At 38.1% G+C, this 20,687-nt stretch overlaps 1 protein-coding gene across 7 annotated transcripts in view; it reads left to right on the top strand.

The window, feature by feature from the left end:
* TBC1D5 (TBC1 domain family member 5) overlaps window positions 1-20,687 on the top strand; it is a 642,656-nt gene that overhangs the window by 538,553 nt on the left and 83,416 nt on the right. For all 7 annotated transcript variants that reach the window (XM_073223289.1, XM_073223292.1, XM_036996277.2 and 4 more), the window contains one exon: window positions 6,595-6,680. In XM_073223289.1, coding sequence (XP_073079390.1) covers window positions 6,595-6,680 — 86 coding nt within the window. The remainder of the gene's footprint in view (window positions 1-6,594; window positions 6,681-20,687) is intronic.

Raw genomic sequence — 20,687 nt, 5'->3', positions numbered from 1 at the left:
TTTAAAATGCTTCTCTGCCATCTGAGATCTCGGCTTGCCAGGGTACGGATGGCGATGTTACTTTAGGGAATTGGGCTTATTCAGTGTGTAAAATGAGGCTGGCGTGGGTTTAGAGGTTTTGTCTGTGTCTTTACCCAATTAACAATTTTTTTGCTTCCATTCTTTAAACTTTTTAAGGGCTTTAAAATTTTTAAGTTTTAATCTACAGATGTATAGATTAGAATCACCTGAATTTTTCTGTCAATTGTGCTGATTAAGAATACCTTAATATTCATAATATATATTTCCTATCAAAATTTATAGGAATTATTATATAAACCAGAGGCCATTTTAATCATGGTACTGAAATAATATTCTAATTTACAGCCTTGTTATAAAGATTTATTTTCTTTTTTGGTGAAGTTCTTTGTTAACTTGATGAATGCTATATATCCATATTTTGGATTTTGTAATATTGTAAAAAGTTTAAACTACAGCAGGTTTTATTTTTCCAAATCTGATATTTTATAAGCTTATTTTATACTAAGTATTTGCATTTAATTCATGGTACGAATTGTTTACAAAAAAAAACAGGAAAAGTGGTTTAGATAGGGAAGGGATGGCTCAATACACTATTATACATAAATATGTATAGTAAAATGAGTATTATCTCAATGACAGGTAATATTAAGAACAAAATCAGCTCTTAGATAAATGACAAGGAAGTAAAGTACAAGTCTAGGTTTGACAGCAATAACCAGATAATACCACTTATTTTATGAATATATATTTTTTAAAGGACTTTTGTGAGCATTTAGGGTCATAAAGTCTGCTTTTTGGATCCACTGTGTTACTATACCTAATATTAACGAAGAGGGCAGTATGTGTCAGTAAGAAGCACAAATGGTGAGGCCTTTGTGGACCCTCTAGCAATTAGTGAATACCAGATCACAAATTTCCCCAGCTTTAATTACAGGCAAAAGAAAAGAAAATTAGCATTTAAATATAGAAATATCTTAGGCTTTGGGAGAATTATGATAAATCTAATGTTGCCTAGTGAACCAAAGAGGGGCTATTACAGCAAACTGTCTCCTTAGGAATATTTGTTTAAATAAAGGTAACAATACTTCATCCTTACCTTTTTTGGATAATTATCGCTATTTCAGGCTGTTCTTTGTTCAAGGTTTAAAATACCTTTAGTTGAAAAAAAAAGTAATTGGCAGTGTTTGTTTTCTATAAAACTACAAGAAGGGAAAAATTCTGTTTGCTTGGCACTTACAAGATAATTTTGGGGAAAGCTTTTGCTCTGTTCCAGTTCACTGGTGCCCTGGCATCCCTGCGCCTGGGTACATGCAGGTTATCCCGTTTCAGTTACCGCATATGGAACTGACTCCTCTTCCATGGCTGAGGCTTGCCCACCTGTCTCCCCTAAAACACCTGCAACATATGTTTGCATAACCCTGTAATGCTTTGCCTTTGGGGTCCTGAGAAATTCCCCCAGAGCTTTTTGCTTATAAACAGCTGAGCAATTCGTTTTTCTAATCATGGTTGCTTTTCCCCCAGCATCGAGGCAATAACATCTTCACTAAAATACGAGTCTCATTTTTCATCAAAGAGAAACATTCGACATGTTTTCACAGAGAGTGCTGTTTTTCCTTCTCTTTCCTTCTGAGCTGTATTTTTCCCGCTTTCTAATCTAGCAGGCTAAAAGTTCAGAGTTGGTAGCAAGACACTAGGAAAAGAAAACCAAGTAATTCTTCGTATGTCAAGTATTTTCTTTTCTTCATGCCAAACACGCATTATAGTATAAATATAAGTCAATCTTTTGTATTAAACAAGTGCTACAGGAACTTTACAAGTTTCATGTCAATGTTGTGACTGATAAACTAGCAATGATAATAATTTGGATATATTACAGGAAATCACCTTATTGTAAACTCATAAACTGGCAGATGTACATTAATAGCATAATATAGTTTTATAATTTTTTTTCAATTTTTAATTTATAAATGTATGAACTCCTGAGAAACAGGACAGCCTTACTCTACACATACAAATTCTGGTGTGAATGATGTATTTCCCTAAATATGTATATTTGTATTTAAAAAATGTAACGTTTGGTAAAATTTACCCTAAACTTATATGTATTATCAGAAGTATGAAGCATCGCTTACTCTACCTATATGTTATCATGGGTTTTAAGTTGTTAAATTGTCAAATCTGACCTCAAATTAGACACCTGTTTGGTAGCGCCCAGTGGTAAGAGAGTCAGCTCAGCCTGCATTGCGCAGAGTCGTCATCGAGGGCACCGTGCACCTCCTGCGCGCCGTTTCAGGGCAGCGGAGACTGGAGCCAGGAGCGCCCCGCCTTCGTCAGGGTGGCTCAGCTGGGCTTGGGGGAGCCCCACTCCCCTCCCAAAGCAGATGAGCTGTGTGGCGTTTACCCCAACCCCTGTTGTTAAGATAGAACTCCTGCTGGGTCACTGCACTCCCTTTGGGGCCGCCTGGTCCATTCGCGCACGACCAGGCCCCCTTCAGCCCCACGTGGTTCATAAATGGCCAGTCCTTTGAAAGGCATGTGTGTGCCCTCAAAACAGGAGGAAACTCAGGCTCTTTTTTCTGGAATCTCCATGTATGAATTCAAAGGAGGCAGTCATCTTCAAGTGAGGAACAGGAATTCAGGAATCAATCTGGAAAGTACTACCGCTAATGACTCTGTTGGATGAGGTAGATTTCACCAGCAAGAAGTGTCACTTGCCGTCTTGTAGGTAGTTGCACCGACTGTAGCTTAGCTTTTAAATATTTGTATACCACCACAGAAGTGTGAGTCTGAATTTAAAGTTACCCAAAAATATTGCCATGGGGGTAAGGGCGGCAGCAGGAGGAGGCTATATGCTGATCTACAGGCTCTCATTACAGAAGCACAGCCACCCACTGGGGAGGTCATACTCAGAAGGGACAGAGAGCTTGTTTTTCCTGAAATTACATTAATGAGTAGCTTACTAGCATATAATGTAGATAGACTTCAGAAGTGAAGAATATTAACTGTAAGGGAGAGGTTTGATAGATATCAATCAGTTTTATCCCTTAAATTAATTGCTGTCATTTAAGCACTATTTGTAAATTGATTTTGTTATGAGGCCACATTAACTCTAGCGTTTTGGAAATTCAGAAGCACATCATGGGCTGCCTTGCATGTCATTTGGTTTTGCGTGTAGTTCCCTCCAGGACATTTGTTTCCACCACTGTTCTGCTTCTGTAAATCATTTTATCCACAAGGCTTTAAGATGCTTCCCCAGAATCCAGCCTGTCTGTGCTGTGGGTGGGATTTTCAGCATTCTGCTTACATTGCTATAAAATAAAATGTTGAAGAGAAAGCTTTAAGAAGTCCAACAGTTTGTTAAGAGAAAAGAATTGATTGGTACTTGGAAAGTTAACTTACAGAAGATGTATGTAAATCTCATAGAAGATTTATTTCATGTCTACCCAGGTTGGCCTGGGAAAGGCATGGTAAACCCAGAAAGACTGAATTTGTGATTTCTCCATCTTTTTGTGTAGTTTTACAGACTTCCCAGGTCATGAAACATAATGTACATTCCTCTGTATACATAAAAGTTAATGATACGATTGCCATTTTGCTGTCTTTATTCTTTGAAAGAGAATTTCATCAAAGCAAGAGGTTGGTTTCTGTTTTTGTTTTTTTCATGGTTTGGAAAAGCTTAAAATATTTGGAATCTTGACTATGTAAGAATGGGTTTAAAATAATTACTAATTGTTCCAATCCAGGCAAAGACATAATATTAAAGTTGTCAAAGTCAAGTGTCCTGCACAATGAGAAATTACAGCTGTCGTGGGATCCAGTCTTTCTTACATACCAAAGCTTTATATGTGTTGAATTCTAGTGGCTTGTGTTTTAGAGGAAATCCTGGACCTATAAAAATTAAAAATCAGAACTATTACATTTCTGTAAAATATAATTTGGAAAAAAATCCTTTAAAATAAGAAAAACCAGGTGTCTTTTTACTCTTAAAATGTTTCAATTGTATGAAGTTAGTAATCTGCTCATTTAATCTCATCCCCCTAAGGAAACTTCATTGTTATCATTTGGGTGCATAGTTATGTGAGAAGATATTGTTAACAAAATTTCTTGACTTTCTAGAACCTTATTCAGAAGAAGTAAAGGTAGCTTAATTAAAAGATTATATGTGAATTAAAGAACTATCAATAGTGAATCAGTGTATAAGAGCAGTTGTGCCCTTTCTGTCCATGTGTATACATGTTGATTTTTATAACCACACATAGGTTTCTGTGTATGTCAGATGTTTCATTCTGTGCTGTTCATTACAGTGGCCATAAGCCACATGTGGCAACTGAGCACTTGAAGTCTGGCTAGTCCAAATTGAAATGTGCTGTAAGTGTAAAATACATACTGGACTTCAAATACTTGTACAAAAGAAAGAATGTAAAATAACTCAATAATTTGTTATATTGATTGTATGTTAAAATAACTATATTTTACATACAGTGAATTAAATAAAAAATAACATTTACTTTCACATGTTTCTTTTTCCTTTTTTTAATGTGGATGCTAGAAAAATTATTAATTACATTATGAAGCTTGCATAGGTGACCCACGTTATAGTTCTGTTGAAATAACTTTCAACTATAACCTTGGATTTTTTTTATTTTCTTACATTTCATATGATGTTTTGCAACATCATCTTTGTCCTTTTTTTTTGGTCCCAGTACTGTGGTGCTTCAGAGTGCCTCTCCTTTGGTACTTATAATTCTCCTAGGAATTCAAATAGGCCTCAGTGAAAGCAATACTTGAGGCTCATTCATATGTTCAAGTCAGTTCATTATTCCTAATAATGGCTTTAAGTGCTTAGATATATCAGCACTTCTTGTCTTGAATTGCTTGTCATTTCTTTATAAAGATGTCTCAAGAAATTGCTCCATGTAATCCCTTCTTTCATTGTTTTCTAGCAAAACTAACATAATCCTTTATTAGTTTGTTGGAAATCAGAGGAGAAAAGCCTTTTATATTAGCAGAAACAAAATGTATTTCCAGGTACTGAGAATAAAGTGCAAAATTAGTCATGAGTGATAATCCTGCACAAGTTAATTTTTAAACAAATCTTGAATGCACTGGCAATCTGCCAATGGCTTTAACCTCTATTTTATTTTCCCATTATACTTGGGTCCAGGTTGTCATCAGCCACCACGAGGAAACCTATGTAATTCCTAGAGAGAGAAAAGTTGCACTGTGAGACTTAATAGTATGGTAGTCATGGAAGCACCAGTTATCTTCATCAAGGCAATTCAGATTTGATTATTGTAGAACTGTGTTGAATCCCAAACCAGTGGAGTAGTAGCTGGCGCTAAATCAAGGGATTGTCATTTTCGTCAGATGATTAGGGCTGACTTGGAAGAGATATGAAAGGGTTGAGCTGTGCAAATATTCTCTTTTCAGCAGAAAAAGAAAAGGTCCATCATGGCCATTAAGATGCAGCTTGTTAGCTTGATGAATTTCAAACTATTTAACCTTACCAATTATATACCCCTGCCTACATACAAGTATATCAGTGCTTTGGGATTTTGTCTCTGAGGATTGGTATCAATGCATATTGGTAATTTTCTATTAAAATAAAATGTAGCCTTTCTATTTCTAGAGAAATCTCTCCACAGACAGGGCATGTACTAGTTCCAAGTCCTAATTATTAACTGAAATTATATATTCAGGTAAACATTGGAACACATTTATTTATAAGTTTTTTTAACTTTTTAATTAAAAAATATATAACATATTAGAGATGATGGTATTTAATTTATGCTGTTAACATGTAACATTTTATAAACTAGAAACGTATTTGTTTAATTTTTATTCACCTGTGAGAGACTTGGTACATTTAAATAATAGACACATTAGATAATAGCAACATACTCAAATAGTCACAGGCAACCTAATGATTCAGGGACATTTCTGCGATGTTTCTAAATATTAAATGCCAGAAAGGGCAGTATATTGCTGGTTTTATGAAAATGGGCATTGGTCAATTTACTTTTGCACTGTGATGGTATCCTGCTAATATTTCCACTACCTGGTGCTTATTAAACCCGTATATAAAGATTAGACGACGTAGATATTACTAACTTTAAGAGAACTGCTGAATTCTGAAATACTTTCATTTTAGAAGAAGAAAGACTTGGTGTGCCCTCTAGTGGACATATTTAGCATTCTGGTTATCAAAAGCTAGGTGATTTTTACTCTTCTTCCAAAATGAAGCCCTCGTGACACTTTGAATCTTACAGCCTTGAAGCATAGATTGTGCTCACATCACATCTCATGTAATGCTTCAGTTGTGTTGTAATGTTATCTGATTGTATTTTGTCAAGTCATACTGAAAGTGACCAAAATCATCAGTGTCTAATCAGGACTTAAGATTCGTTAAGGCAAAACTTTAACAGTAAGAGAAACCCAAGCACACAAATTATTAATCTTTATTATATGTATTTTTTCTGAAAGAATATAAAACAATCATTTTTGTCCTTCTGTGTGCTAATATATAATTTCAAAGCTTTATACATTTTAATTTCTTTTTCTTTTTTCCTACAGAAAAATCCAAGACCAGTGACTTATCAATTCCATCCAAATTTAGATTACTACAAAGCACGGGGAGCAGACCTCATGAATAAAAGCCGGTAAGTCCTCCTTCTCTGATGAAAGTTGTGAGTCACAAAGGTATTCTCAGAAATCATCAGGAAGTTTACATATTTGCTGAAAATAATTTCCCCAATTTTAGCATATCAATGGTTAATGTATGTAATGTAATGAATCTTTATTTAATAAATTTTCAGATTTCTTTTTAAGACATAAAAAAATAATATATTGCTGTCAGTAGTAAGATGAAAAGCTAAATAAATATAAGAATACTTGCTACAGCTTGAAGTTAGGAAACTTCATTTTTCTAACACTAATAAACCTGAATAAATTGTGCCTACTTGTATAATCTCTTTCTAGATCCTTGCTGTTGATTGAAAAGAAGCAGTTCTATAATATATTTTTAAATTATTTCAGTAACAAAATTAAAATTGGGTTTCCCAACTGTCTTAGAACTACATAATAAGATTATAAATGCATCTTGTGTGCACATTTGTGATTATATACATAGAAATTTTAAGGGTCACTGTAGGAATAAAAAACATTAAAACCCTACTTTTAAAAGAAATTAACATTGGCATAAAGGGTTGATGAACAGTTTTGTTCTTTCATAATACTGTACTCAGATGTCTCAAGAGTTAACTTGTCAAACCAGAACCATCTCAAATTAGAATGTAATTTCAAAGTTTACTCTGGAAGACTAAAATGTTAGTGAGGATAAATGCTGCCAAGTTGTCCGAATTTTCTTCCTTAAGCCTACGTGCTAGCTTTTCTTCAGCAGGATTCCAACAACCTAAATATACATTTAAGCAATACACATACATGATATGGTCTGCTCTTATTTGGAGAGTTAAAAAGAAGACTAATTCCTGCCATATAGAAACTCATGATCTGAGGGGTGAAAAGAAGTTGACAAGGAAGTGGCTAAACTTAAATTTGTATCTTGAACCCTGTTTTAGTGTGCTGTTATTTTCAAATTACCCATCCTCGGTGGACACCCCTCTGGCTCTGATGGGCTGTGGGGTCAGGAGGCCAGTGCCATGGCCTGTGCGGCTCCTCTGAGGCTCTCTAATGTTTGTTCATTTCATCTGATTTTTGTTTCACAAATAAAAGGCTATTCCCTATAGTCACTTGGTTCATTTAATTTAACAACTATTTGAGTGCCAGACTCTCCTTATTCTAGTCATTAGTGATACACAGTGAACAAACCAAACAAAAATCCCTGCCCTCAGGAGTCTTACAGTCCAGCCACTTATATTCCCTCACCGTCGTGTCAAGTATTTAGCTGGGTTATGTTTATAAGAACAAGGTATTTTAGGTACTTTCTTCATACTAGAGCTTCCTAGCCAGAGTCCCTTCTCTCCCACTTCTCCCTCCCCGCCGCTGCCACCACCAGATTAGTTTTCACACAACAGCCCAGGAGCTCTCAGTTGACAGCGACTCTGTCACACCCCCACACGGAACTCAGCCAGCTTCCTGCACTGCTTCCTGTCCCTCTGCCCTTCTGCCCTGCTTCTCTGCCTGCTCTTAACTCCCATGCTCGCACCTCCTCTTCCCTCTCCTACTTCAGCTTCTCTGGTACTTGCGTGATTTAGGGCTCAGCCCTAACATCTCGGAGAGGCCACTCTTGACCTCCCTGTTTTCACTTCTCCTCACTGTCTGCGTGCTGTCCCATCTTATCTCTGCAGCATTCATTACTAACTGAGGTTAGCTGCTTCATTTATGTATGTGGCGTCTGTCTCTCCAGCTTCCTTGCTAGAATCTAAGCCTCGGAAAGCAGGCACTTTGCCTTACTCACCCTTTAAGCACACCTAGGACAGTGCCTGGCATGGAAAGTTACTCAGCAGATATGTGTTATATGTATACATGTATTATCTATCTACATTTTTAACATCTTTTTCATTTTCAAAAAAAGAAAATGAACTGTATTCTTCCTTTTCCCCCTTCATGTTTTATTTTCTATTTTCTGCTTTCTGTTCCTGCATTTTTCTTCTCAGAAGTGTTGATTCTGTTTTACAAATTTCCTTATAAGCACATTGAAGGAAGGTTTTTAATCCTATTACAGTTTCAAAGCTTAAAATTGAAATTGAACCAAATGAAACATAGTGTGTGAAGAAGACATCACAGTCCAGAAAGCAAGGGAAGAGTTAATAATGATGTTAGGAGATTTTACAGATCTTTCAGGAAGGTATCACCTTACAACTTTTCCGCATGCCAAATGAATTCCAAGTGACTCAAAGTGCACTGGGACAAGCAAACAGAGAAATAAAATACAAGTCTGACCTCTAGTTATTGGAAGACTTTCTAACCTTATAAGTAATGGAAATCACAAAGAGAAAAACTACTGGATTTTTTACACATTATTTTTTTTATTAAGGTATCAATGATATACAACCTTATGAAGGTTCCACATGAGCAACATTGTGGTTACTACATTCACCCATATTGTCAAGCCTGCCCCCCATTGCAGTCACTGTCCATCAGCGTACTAAGATGCTATAGAGTCTTGGCACACATGGTTTGATGGTGCCAGGAAGACAAGTAGTGACTCCGTGACACTGTGAAACCTTCATAAGAGTGTGTATCAATGATGCCTTAATAAGAAAAAAATGCTATAGAGCCACTTCTTGTCTTCTCTGTGCTATACTGCCTTCCCCATATTATACATTATTTTTAAGTAGATATGTAAAAAATCAAAAGGCAAACAGAAAATTGGGAAAATATTTGTAGAGGAAATAACTGATAAACTATGATGTCATTAATACATAAAGAACTTAGGCAGTTCAGTAAGAAACGCAGGACCCGTCTCAGTGGCCGTCCGTCTCACACCATGCTGTACCGGATCCGCCTGCAGAGGTAGGACACCCTCCAGGCTTCTGTACTTCCCAGTACTCATTCCCTGCAGAATCTCAACCCAGGTCTGTGGCTTTAAATACCATTTATGACTGAAGGGTCCTTAACTGCTATCTTCCATTTGAGCCCTTCTCTTGAACTCCAGACTCATACTGAACAGTTCCTCTCAGATGTCCCACCTGCATCTCAAACTTTATACATTCCCAAGTAAACTCTTGAATCTACCTCTTGATAAACCTATTGTTCCCGTAGTGTTTCTCCATCACAATAAATAGCATGACCTAGTTGATCAAGTCTTAGAATTGCCCTTGACCTGTCCTTTTCTCATCGATACACATATGAAGACCATCAGCAAATCCTCTTCAAAATATATCCTGAAACAAACTGGTTTTCTCTCTCTGTGCTGCTGATCCTGAGTCCCCACATCATTGCTGTCACTACCAGTGTCCTGACTAGTCTCCCCGTGTCCTCTCCTGTCCTTACAGACGCTTTCCACATAGCCTTTAGATTAACGTAAGTCTGATCACATCGCTTCACTGCTCAGAGCCCTTCCACGACCTCCCAGAACACTCAGGATAAAACCCAAAGCTTTTTTAATGGTCTGCAAAGCAGGCCTCGCCAGTGTGGCCTCCTCTCTCTGTGACCTCCAGCTGCTGCTGCCACGCTTCCGCATTTTTCAGTGGTCTCCAGCCCCGCTGGCTGCTTACTGCTCCTCAGCAGGTCCCACCTCAGGAGCTTTGCTCCTGCCTCTCCCGCCCCGGGAGTCTCCCCCAGGGATCCGCATCATTAGTCGTACTCAGTCCATCTTCACCTCTCTCCAGAGTACTTCCCTTGACTACCTTATCTAAAATAATGGGCCCCTTTACTCTCTCCCCTTGCTTTGTTATCATTATTGTTTTTGTTTTTTATAGCAATTCTTGCTACATGAAGTGGTATTTTTATCTTTCAAGAAAATTTATTAGGGTTCTTTGTTGGTTTTTACTGTTTGTTTCTTACATGAAAGTGTAAACTCTTCAAGTTCGCCTTGTTAACTGTTGTACCCACAGTGCCTAAAGTAGTGCCTAGAATATAGTAGGCACTCAATGAAAGAAGTGCAGACAGCAAATAAACATTGAAAAGGCTGTTCACACTCCTAATTAGCCAAAGAATTGCAAATTAAAACACCAATAAAGTACCATTTTAACCTTTCAAATTAGCAAATTAAAAATAAATGAGCCAGAGATGAGTAAGTTCTAGAGATCAGAGTTTAGTACCCATAGTCAATACTCTGCTTAGCTTTGCTAAGATCTTATTTAAGTGATCTTATCAGAAAATGTAAAATAAATAAAAATGATCATAAATAAAGAGGGCAGGAGGAAACTGTTGGGGTGGGTGGGCATGTTTATGGCATAATTGTGGTGATGGTTCCACAGATGTGTGCTTATCTCCAGACTCATCAAGTTGTGCACATTAACTATGTACAGCTGTTTGGATGTCAATCACACCTCATTAGAGTGGCTTTAAATGCATGAGTGAATGATCGGATGAGCAAGCAGGCAGGCCCACACTGGAGAAGGTGCATGGATATCCTTAGCCACCAGTTGAGGGAGTATAAATTGAGACAAACTTGAAAACCTTGCCAGAGAATTCTTCCAGTTCTGTTTGTAGCCCTACAACCACCACGCTATTCCTGGGTGGTTTGTTTATCATGTCACTGCTTTATCTGTCACCAAAAACCACTGTAGCTGGGAAACCATTAGTAAAGTCCCCATGTAGTTATTTAAGGCTGAAGGTGCTTTTACCAGGCTGAGCTCATTCAGCCCTCCAACCACTTTCTTAGCCTTTAGAGCCTATGAAAGAGTTAATTGCAGCTGTCATTGAGAAGCAAGACAGGGGTGGGAATGATCCTGAGGAGATACACATACTCATTAGGGAACCTCCAGCAGTAATCAGTAAGCAAAGGGCAGACAAGAGGCAGGCAGACACCTGAAAAGCAGAGAAACGATACCTGCTCCCATCTATGGCAGTGGACTTCTATTTGTGTTGCTTGTCCAAATAAAGGAAGAGGATGCAAAGATGACATGTGATTTCATGGATAAGAATATCTCTAGAAATCAAGCCTGATTTCTCTTCTCTGCTTTACCATGCATGGATTGCTATAATTAAGTCTTTAAATGCAAGTGCCTAGGTATTTTAGTGGTAAATTTTCCGTTACGTGTGTGGATATAATATTCACTGTGCTCTGATTTTACTTACTTGCACATTTCTTTTTAAAAATGGGAATTGACATTTTCTTATTCATTCAACTTTTGAGCACAGAACGACAATTTAACACTCAAATCTTGTTCCAATTTTGTCCTTAAGTAACCAGAAATTGCTGCTATAAAAAATATAAGTACATCTGACTTGTGACCAGTATTCAGAAAGACCCATCTAATTTATTTAGGAATCTGTGGCTACTAAAATGCCCTGTCGCATAGTCAGAGAACAGAATTTCACAGTTTTTAAATGCTGCCATCTCTTCTAGTAAGAGTAGATCCACATGCCTTCTTATTCCAGAACATCCATGCGTTTTCTGTTTCAAAAAGGACATAACACAATTTCTAAAAATGTGTGTTCTTTCTGCTCTGTGGTGATGAAATAATGGCAGTTGAGCCATCAGCAATGTCTCAAGAGCACGTGTCACTTTGCCCAGAGGTGCCTTTTTCCAGACTCCACAACTGTAGGTTTCATTTGATTCAATTAGGCCCTGATAGAGAGAAGAATCAGCTTAGTTCCTGATCTCTCCACTCACCAGATTAGCAATATTCTCTGTGCTAACATTCCCAGCTTTTCTCTGCCCCCATGTCAGAGCTAAGTTTAAACAACTTAATTGGTATCAGTGATGAAAAATTCCAGAATTATAATTCTGATAGGTAGGCACTCTGCAGAAGGCCCTTGTTAGGTTCTCTGTGCAGATCTAAGAGGAAGCCAGGCTCCAGGTAAAGAAGATTCTAATACGAGAGTCCCTGGGCTCTGAAGACGTATCCCCCATTCTTCAGGGGGCCTCCCTGCACCTAAGGAGTAAGGGCATGCGATCCATTCCTACCCCAGAATGCCTGGTGGCTGATCATTCTCCATCTTTCCTTGGATCAGGATCCACTTCAGTGGAGAGGTACTCTTCTCAGGTCCTGGCCTGAGAAAGTGCTGGATCCCGGAAGCACAAGGATCCTTCCCGCACTTGTAAGCATATGTAGAATGCAAGCTTTGTAAGAGCAGGAACCACATCTATCTCATTCATTGCTCTTTCCTAAGCACCTGACACAGAGAACAAATTCAAAATAGTGAAATAAATGAATGCTTTTTAGCTTCAGTTGTAGAATAGCTCATCCTGATGTCAAGGGTCTGGATGTAAGATATGCCATATTCCCAGGGGCTAACACAGTACCTGGTACTATTCACAGTATTCAGTAAATTCTTAGTTGAATGAATGAATAAATAAAATTCTTCTGGACAATTTCCATTTTATATGGTCAAAAGATTTTAAAATTAGGTTTTATCTTATTTATGTACAAGTGACTGCATTTTTTTCAGACCTATGTTACTGGTAAAATATGGTTTCAAATATTATGCTAATAAAATTCCCCAAGCCATGAAGCCAAGAAGCCCATGGTTATCAGTATTAGTAGTTAATTGGCTAATCAGAATTTCAGAGGGCACTGATTTCTATATAAATGTAATTTTGTGATTTTTTTTTTTTGCTCAAGTAACAGAGATTGTGCTATAAACACAAACTCTGAAATGCTCTTCCTGTTCTATCAGAGAGAGTTGTTAATTCCTAACCAATTTAGGTAAATTGGCAACACTTTTCTCCAATCTCTTCCAGAGTGAATAGATCTTTCTCCTTTTGTTTTTAAATGTATGTATAATTTGTACCCAGCACACAGATATGCAGTGTTCAATCTGATGAGCTTTAGTAGCTGTGTGTACCCATGTAACCACCATCCAAAACAGTGCATCTCCAATGAATATTTCTTTCACCCGAGAGCTCCTTCATATCCCTTTAGGCAGTTTTAACCCTTTATCCCAAGGCAACCACTTTCTGATTTCTGTTACCATGTATTAGTTTTGCCCTTTCTTGAGTTTCACATAAATGCACACAGTATGTGCTCTTTTGTGTCTAGCTTTCTTCACTCAGCAAAATGGCTTTGCAATTCATCTGTGTCATGGCATCTAACAGTAGTTTTTTTCCTTTAGATTGTTGAATCATATTCCATTATATGAATGTGCCTGTGTATTCTCTTGTTGACTGGTACTGGCTTATTTCCAGACTTGGGGTATTATGAATAAGGCTGCTATGAACATTCTTACACAGGTGTCTTAATGTTGTCTGTCGTTATTGTCATTTGTAGATATTTTTATTTCTCTTGGGTGAACACTTAGAAATTAAATTGCTCTATAGGATAGATGTTTAACTGTATAAGAATCTACCAAACTCTTTTACAAAGTACATGTAACTTTTTCCACTCCCATTAGGAATATATGGGGGTTCTAATTTCTCTATATCCTTGCCAGCAATTGCTGTTGTCAGTTTTTAGTTTATCCATTCTGGTTGGTATCAAAATGGTATTTTGTTGCGGTTTAATTTAAAGTTTCCTGATGGCTAATGATGTCGAGCAAGTTTTCATAGCCTATTGGTGATATAATATCTCCTTTGTGAATTACTGTTCAGGTATACTGCCTATTTTTAATGGGTTGTTTGTCTTTTTATTCTTGATTTGTAGGAATTCTTTATATATTCTGAATAGGAGACTTTGTCAGAAATATATATTGCAAATATTGTTCCCCAGTGTGTGACTTGCCTATTCATTTTCTTAATGATGTCTTTTGATGAGCAGAAAATTTTTATTTCAGTGAAATTTATCAAGTTTTTCTTTTATGGCTAGTACGTTTTGTTTCCTGTCTAACAAACCCTTGCCTCCCGTTAGTCTCAATTACTGAGGGACCCCAAGGCCAGTGTCAGCTTTGATGATTCACTAGGATTCACAGAACTCAGAGCAAGTGTTATATGCATGGTCCCTGTAAATTTGGGCAAAAGGATACAGTTACAGTCAGGAAAGGAGAAAGGGTGGAGTCCAGGAGGAACCAAATGCAAGCTTCCTCCTCAGTGGAGTGCTTCAGTCTCCCAGGAACAAGGCATGATAACACATGTGAAGTGTTGCCAACTAGGGAAGTTCACCCAAGCCTCAGTGTCCCAGGGTTTTTTGTCAGAGTAATGCAGGCATGAAGCAATGGCTTGCCTAAGATTAGCTCACTCTCCAGTCACCTCAGAGGACAATCTGATACAGTGTGGTATGAGGTCCGGGTTGAACAAAAACAGATTTTTACTATAAATGCCCTTGTTAGCAAAAACTATTTGGTAGCTAAGGCCCCAGGTACACAAAGACGTTCTTATCAGGCTGGACACCCAAGGCTAGAACTTATCTCCCAGTTGTCAGTCAGGGGCCAGTCCTAGCAACTTCGGAAGGTGCAGACCTGCTCAGTTAGCCCTTTGCTGTGCAGTCTCAGAGATTTCTGTATTATTCTAAAAGCTGTGTGGTTCTCATATTTGTGTTAAATCTGTGATCCACCTCAAATTAACTTTTGTGGGTGGAGTGAAATAAGGATCAAGATCCATCTTTCTTCCATGTAAATATTTGCTATAAGACCATAATATATATTATTTATACAGACCATATGTACTTCTAAAGAATAATTTCACAGTGTACAGAATTCTAGGTTGGTGGATTTTTTCCTCTCAACACTTTAAATATTCCACTCTACTCTCTCCTTGCCTGATGGTTTCTGAGAGGCTGCAGGTGACTCCACCTTCACTCCTGCATAGGCAGGGTTTCTTTCCCTCTCAGTTTTCTTTCAGGATTTTTTCCTGTATCTGTGATTTTCTGCAGTTTAGTAACAATATGACTACATACAGTTTTTTTGGCCTTCATCCTGCTTGGTGATCTCTGAGCTTCCTGGACCCATGGTCTGGTGTCTGGCCTTAATTTGGGGAATCCTCAGCTGTCATTGTTTTCTGGTGTCCCTCTCTCTCTTCTCCTGGCACTCCTGTTATGCAGATGGGGCACCTTTTTACAGTCCCACAGTGCTTGGATATTCTGTTGGTTTTTTTCTGTTTTACAGTTTGGGGAATTTCTACTTAAATATTCTCATCTTCAGAGACTCTTTCCTCCTCTGTGTCCAGCCCACTACCATCAAAAACATTCTTCATTTCTGTTGCAGTATTTTTTTAATCTCTTCATTTCTTTTTTCTTTCTTAGAATTTCCTCCTCTCTGCTTATATTTCCCATCTGTTCTTGCATGCTTTCTACTTTATCCATATAGCGATTTAATCATAGTAGTTTTGAATTCCCTGATTTTTCCAACATCCCTGCTAGGTCTGAGTGTAGTTCTGATGCCTGCTGTGTCTCTTTAAATTGTGCGGGGTTTTTTTTCCCTCTTTTTGTATGTTTTGTAATTTTTCTTTGGTAGCTGGACACAATGTATTGGGTAAAAGGAACTGCTACAATTAACCTTTACCAATGTGATGATAATGTGTTGGGGGAGGGGAAGCATTCTGTAGTCCTATGATTAGGTCTCAGTGTTTCTTTGAGCCTGTGACCCTGGACAGTGAACTTCACACATGCCTCTCAGCCCCCCTCCCCAACTTAGATGGGACGGCATGACTAGAGGGGGCTGGGGTTGGGTATTTCCCTGCCTGTAGGTCAGTTAGGCTCTGACAAAACCCCAGCAGGCTTCGCTTTGGTTAATAATTTCCCCCAAAGCCAGGCCTTGTTAAGTAGAACAGAACGTTCATTTATAAATCGTTCATTTTCCCTGCCTCCTTCCAGAAGTTCTAGTTTTCTCCCATATTTATCATGAGAACCTTGATAGGGCTCCATGAGGTAAAACTCACAAAACTGTGGGCTGGCCTCAAATCTCTGGACCCTGAGCCTGGGTCCCCGGGACCCACACTGAGCCCCTGGTAGCTTGTCAACTACAGTCCAGGTTTACCTCCCCTTGCTGATTCCGTGCTTCTCTGCTTCAGTGAGTTGTGATTCCCCATACTCACCTGATCGTTTCTCCAGTTCGGAGACAGCAGTTTGCCCTGGGACCTCACTTCTCTTAGGGATCTCAGAAAAAGTTGTTTTTCAGTTTTTCAACTTTTTACTTGTTGTTAGGACAGAATGGAGATTTCCCAGCTTCTCACGTGCCAGACTGGGGCCAGAGGATCATTCATCTAGTACTAACATAGGCCAGGAATTGTACTTTTCTTCAGGATAGCCTTGTAGATGAAACCAAAACATTAATGTTTGGGAGTTCGGTATTTTTTTTTTAATGAACTCATGTTAATCCATGTTACCCTATTCTGTATGTAATGTGCAGTTATAAAAAGTTTTAACCTAAATACATAAGCTTTTATTAATCTTTGTTAAATATTATCTGTTTAGTTATTTCTCATATTAACCTGTTGAGAGTATTTTAAATTTTGGTTATTTTATCTGCTGTATTAGGTATCTCTGCAGCCTCTGGTCTCAAACTCAATAAGCACCTCTTCTCTTTCTTTAGGACACAGAATTGTAGAATTTTCTATCAAAAGGGGACACAAAATATTATTTAATTCAGCCCACTTTGTTTAAAGATAAACTTAGGTCTAGATGGCAGACGTTAACAACTCTCCCAAGTCACACAGCTTATTGACAGAAGTTATGACCTTAAAAAAATGACTGGTGAGCAGGTCTGTGAACAAGCCTGAAACACATATCATCACCAGTAGCCCTTGGTGGGACTAGAACATTCAGCAGTGCACTTCAGGTGTAACTGCTTGTATTTGAGCATATAGTATTCTCTCTCCTATCTACTGGCACAGACATACTTCATAAAGTCTCACAAACACCTCAGGCAAAAAATAAGGTACCTTAGAATGACTTGTTTTTAGTGAACATACTTGTTACCATTGTAGTAAACTAAGACCATTTCCAACTAATTAATAAAAGTATTTGTATAAGCTACTCTATTTTCCAGTAGAAAGAATTCATACAGAATTAGTTCTCATTAAATTTATTTAATGCCTTAAGTCAAAAGTCCTCATACTATTTATTTCAACACCACACATCGCACTCCTCAACCCTGTCCTTGCTGTCCATCAGACCTCTGGCAACCACATGGGTTTTCACTAATTTAGCACACATGACTTAATAGTATACATCACAGCCAATAATAATTATTGCAAATTGTTTACTATTTCTTGTGAAGAATGCTGCTACTAATCTTTAAGTGCTATATTAGCTAACTTTGGCATAAAAATTCTCATGCCTGATCAACCAACTATGGACAGTAAGCTTTCCCTAGAAGTACATGGTTTATAACAGTTTATACTTGAAAATATATAGTCACCTTCAATAGTTGTTTTGAAAAGAATATATTCTTCTGGAAGCAATGGGTGGAATGGATAAGGGAGAAATTGGTTAGAAACAAAGAAATGTTCAAAAGAGGAAAACAGAGCTCATCCCCTTTTAAGATCTAATCAGTGAAAAGTTGCTTGGCATGATGATCTGTTTTTCATGGTTAGTAGTAGTGATGAAGATGCATTAACCATATTCTCTTGATGATGCTCTAGCAGTTTCTTAGTCCTTGTATCAACATACAAATTTTACAACTGGCAATATGGGAATTTGACTAACACATTTTTGTTTATAAAAAAGGGTAACAGCATTATAACTTCTTCATATCCGTGAATTATGAATCTTGACTTGCAAACAAGCAAAACTGAAATGCAGTAGCACTTCAATATCATGACAGCTCTTCTCTCTGCTCCCACACACAGGGAGTGGGACCACGTGTGGGCTGCTGAGCACAGTACCGTGCTGGAGGTTGATGCCTTCTTAATCCGGAACTTATGAGTTCTTTTCAATTCACTCATTCTTTTTCCCAATAAACATGTACTGAGTGCCTTCTCTGTTGCTAAGCTTTAGTGTGTATAAATTGAAAATTCTCTACTTCATTAGGGAGCAGCTAAAAACTGGAATTAAGTGGTGTATAATCAATATATATTCTGATTTCCATTAGGAAATGTTAACTTTCAATAATTTTTGGAAGGACATTAAATGGCTCAGTTCTTTAAGATGAGACGATGCAAAAAGAACCATTTGAAAAATGATTTTTTCACATTTCACCGAGTTGTAAATGAATGATCTTCCTTTTATAAAGCTGAATTCCAGATTTTAAATTTGATTGGTCTCATCTACAAAGTAATGTACGTCTCTAATACCTAGCCCATAATATTAGCTAGCATCATTGGAGAAACCTTTATGGAAGAAGCATACTGTTCTTTCCTTTTTATTATAGAACTGTGGATCCGTTCTGTTTCGGAGCTATCTAGTAATGCCAAAGATAAAGCTGCTATATAAAAAGTAGAATTACTATGTAAGTGCTGGTGGATCTGAGAGAAGGAAATGATCATAACATTACAGTTAAATAAAAATGAATTAACTGGATCCCTTAAACTTGATTTTCAGTTTTTCACTTCTATGAAAAAGAAGCAAAATGTGAGAAAATAAGCTTCTGTTAATGATTTGGACAATAAAAATACTTTTTTTTAACTTACTGTCCATAGTTAGTTGATCAGGCATGAGAATTTTTATGCCAAAACTTTAGTATTGTCAGTGGAGTTGGACTGCCTCCTACAACTAAAATAATTTATAGTCATAACTTATCTTCAAGACAATAACCCTGAGATACTTCAAGTTCAGAGTCATTTGGGAAGTAACAATTCATTTAACAAATGTTACCTGGGGTCCACTATTGGCCAGACAGTTATAACCCGGGTGCTTGCAAACTATGGAAGCTGAGCCAAAGCGGAAGAGATGGGGTGTCCCAGGCAGCACACGGCTGCTGAGAGGGGGAGCGGCATCATGAAGGGTGGGCCTTCAGCTCTGCAGTGCAGAAGTCATTGGTAGCCTTGAGGAGTGGTTTCTGCGCAGCAAGGAGGCCTCAGAGAGCCAAAGATTGCAGAGGCAGGAGCAGCCTGTTAAGTCACTGCTTGAAAAGTACACATTGTGAGGAGGGAAAGAAGCGTGAGGGTACCTAGATAGGAGCAAGGGCTCAAAGGAGAAGTTGGGACACACACACCCCCATGGCTGCACACTAATGGGAACCATAGAGTAGAAAAGGAGATGATGATGCTGGAGAGGGAGATGCAGGAGCAGCAGCTGGAAAGCAGAGAGTTGGACTCTAAGGGCACAAAGAGAGGCTGGCCATCTAAACAGGCAAACAGACTTAGAGGACAGGCAGATATAGCTGCTGGTTAACAAATATTATGACCTAGGCAGAGAAACAAAAGTCCTTCATCTCCATGAAATTTTTATTTGAGTGGGGATTGGAGGAGGGGAACAAATAATAACAAGTACGGAAAATACATAGTATGTCAGACGATGCAAAGTGCTGTCAAGAAAAGCAAAGCAAGGAGGTGAGGGAGGCTATGGAGTGAGTGCAGGGGCGGGCGGGCCTGGGTTACAGTTCTCATGACCAGGGCACTGGATGTAACTTCTGTGCATTTACTCTGTGACTCTCAGACACACTTACTTTATTTATTTATTTATTTATTTTTATTTTGGTATCATTAATGTACAATTACATGAGCAACATTATGGTTACTAGACTCCCCCCATCATCAAGTCCCCCCCACATACTCCGTTACAGTCACTGTCCATCAGCATAGTAAGATGCTGTAGAATCACACTTACTTCCAAAATCAGATTAAATGTAGCCTGGCGCCCACATGCCAGTGCCTGTAGGAAATCTCCTCTCAGCCTCACTTTGTAGGTACCCCTCTATGAGTACATCGAGACTTGCCCAGCCCTGTACCTCTCCTTTCTAGTCCTCATCTCAGGACATTGAATCAGACATTTCTTTGTATAAGTATCTGATTAATATATTTCTTCCCTACTAGATAAAAAGCTCCAGTAAGGGAACGATGTCTGTTTTGGACAGTTGTGTCCTCAGAACCTAGTGCAATGTTGGCCCTGGTTATTGAAAGAATGAATGAAAAATAAGACTATTTTCTATAAGTCACACCCTTAAGGATCTTGTTTATTATTCTGTGGTCACTATTAAGTTTTCATTTCTCACTTTGTGGAGCTGACTTAGCCAGTGGCCTTTTCAAAGCAGGTAAGATACAGTTTTTATACCAATGCCGTATG

The sequence above is a fragment of the Manis javanica genome, chromosome 15 (genome assembly GCF_040802235.1).
Source record: "Manis javanica isolate MJ-LG chromosome 15, MJ_LKY, whole genome shotgun sequence".
In the NCBI taxonomy this organism is placed as follows: Eukaryota; Metazoa; Chordata; class Mammalia; order Pholidota; family Manidae; genus Manis; species Manis javanica.
Note: the sequence above shows the minus strand (reverse complement) of the source record. Positions and strands in the feature narration are given on the sequence as shown.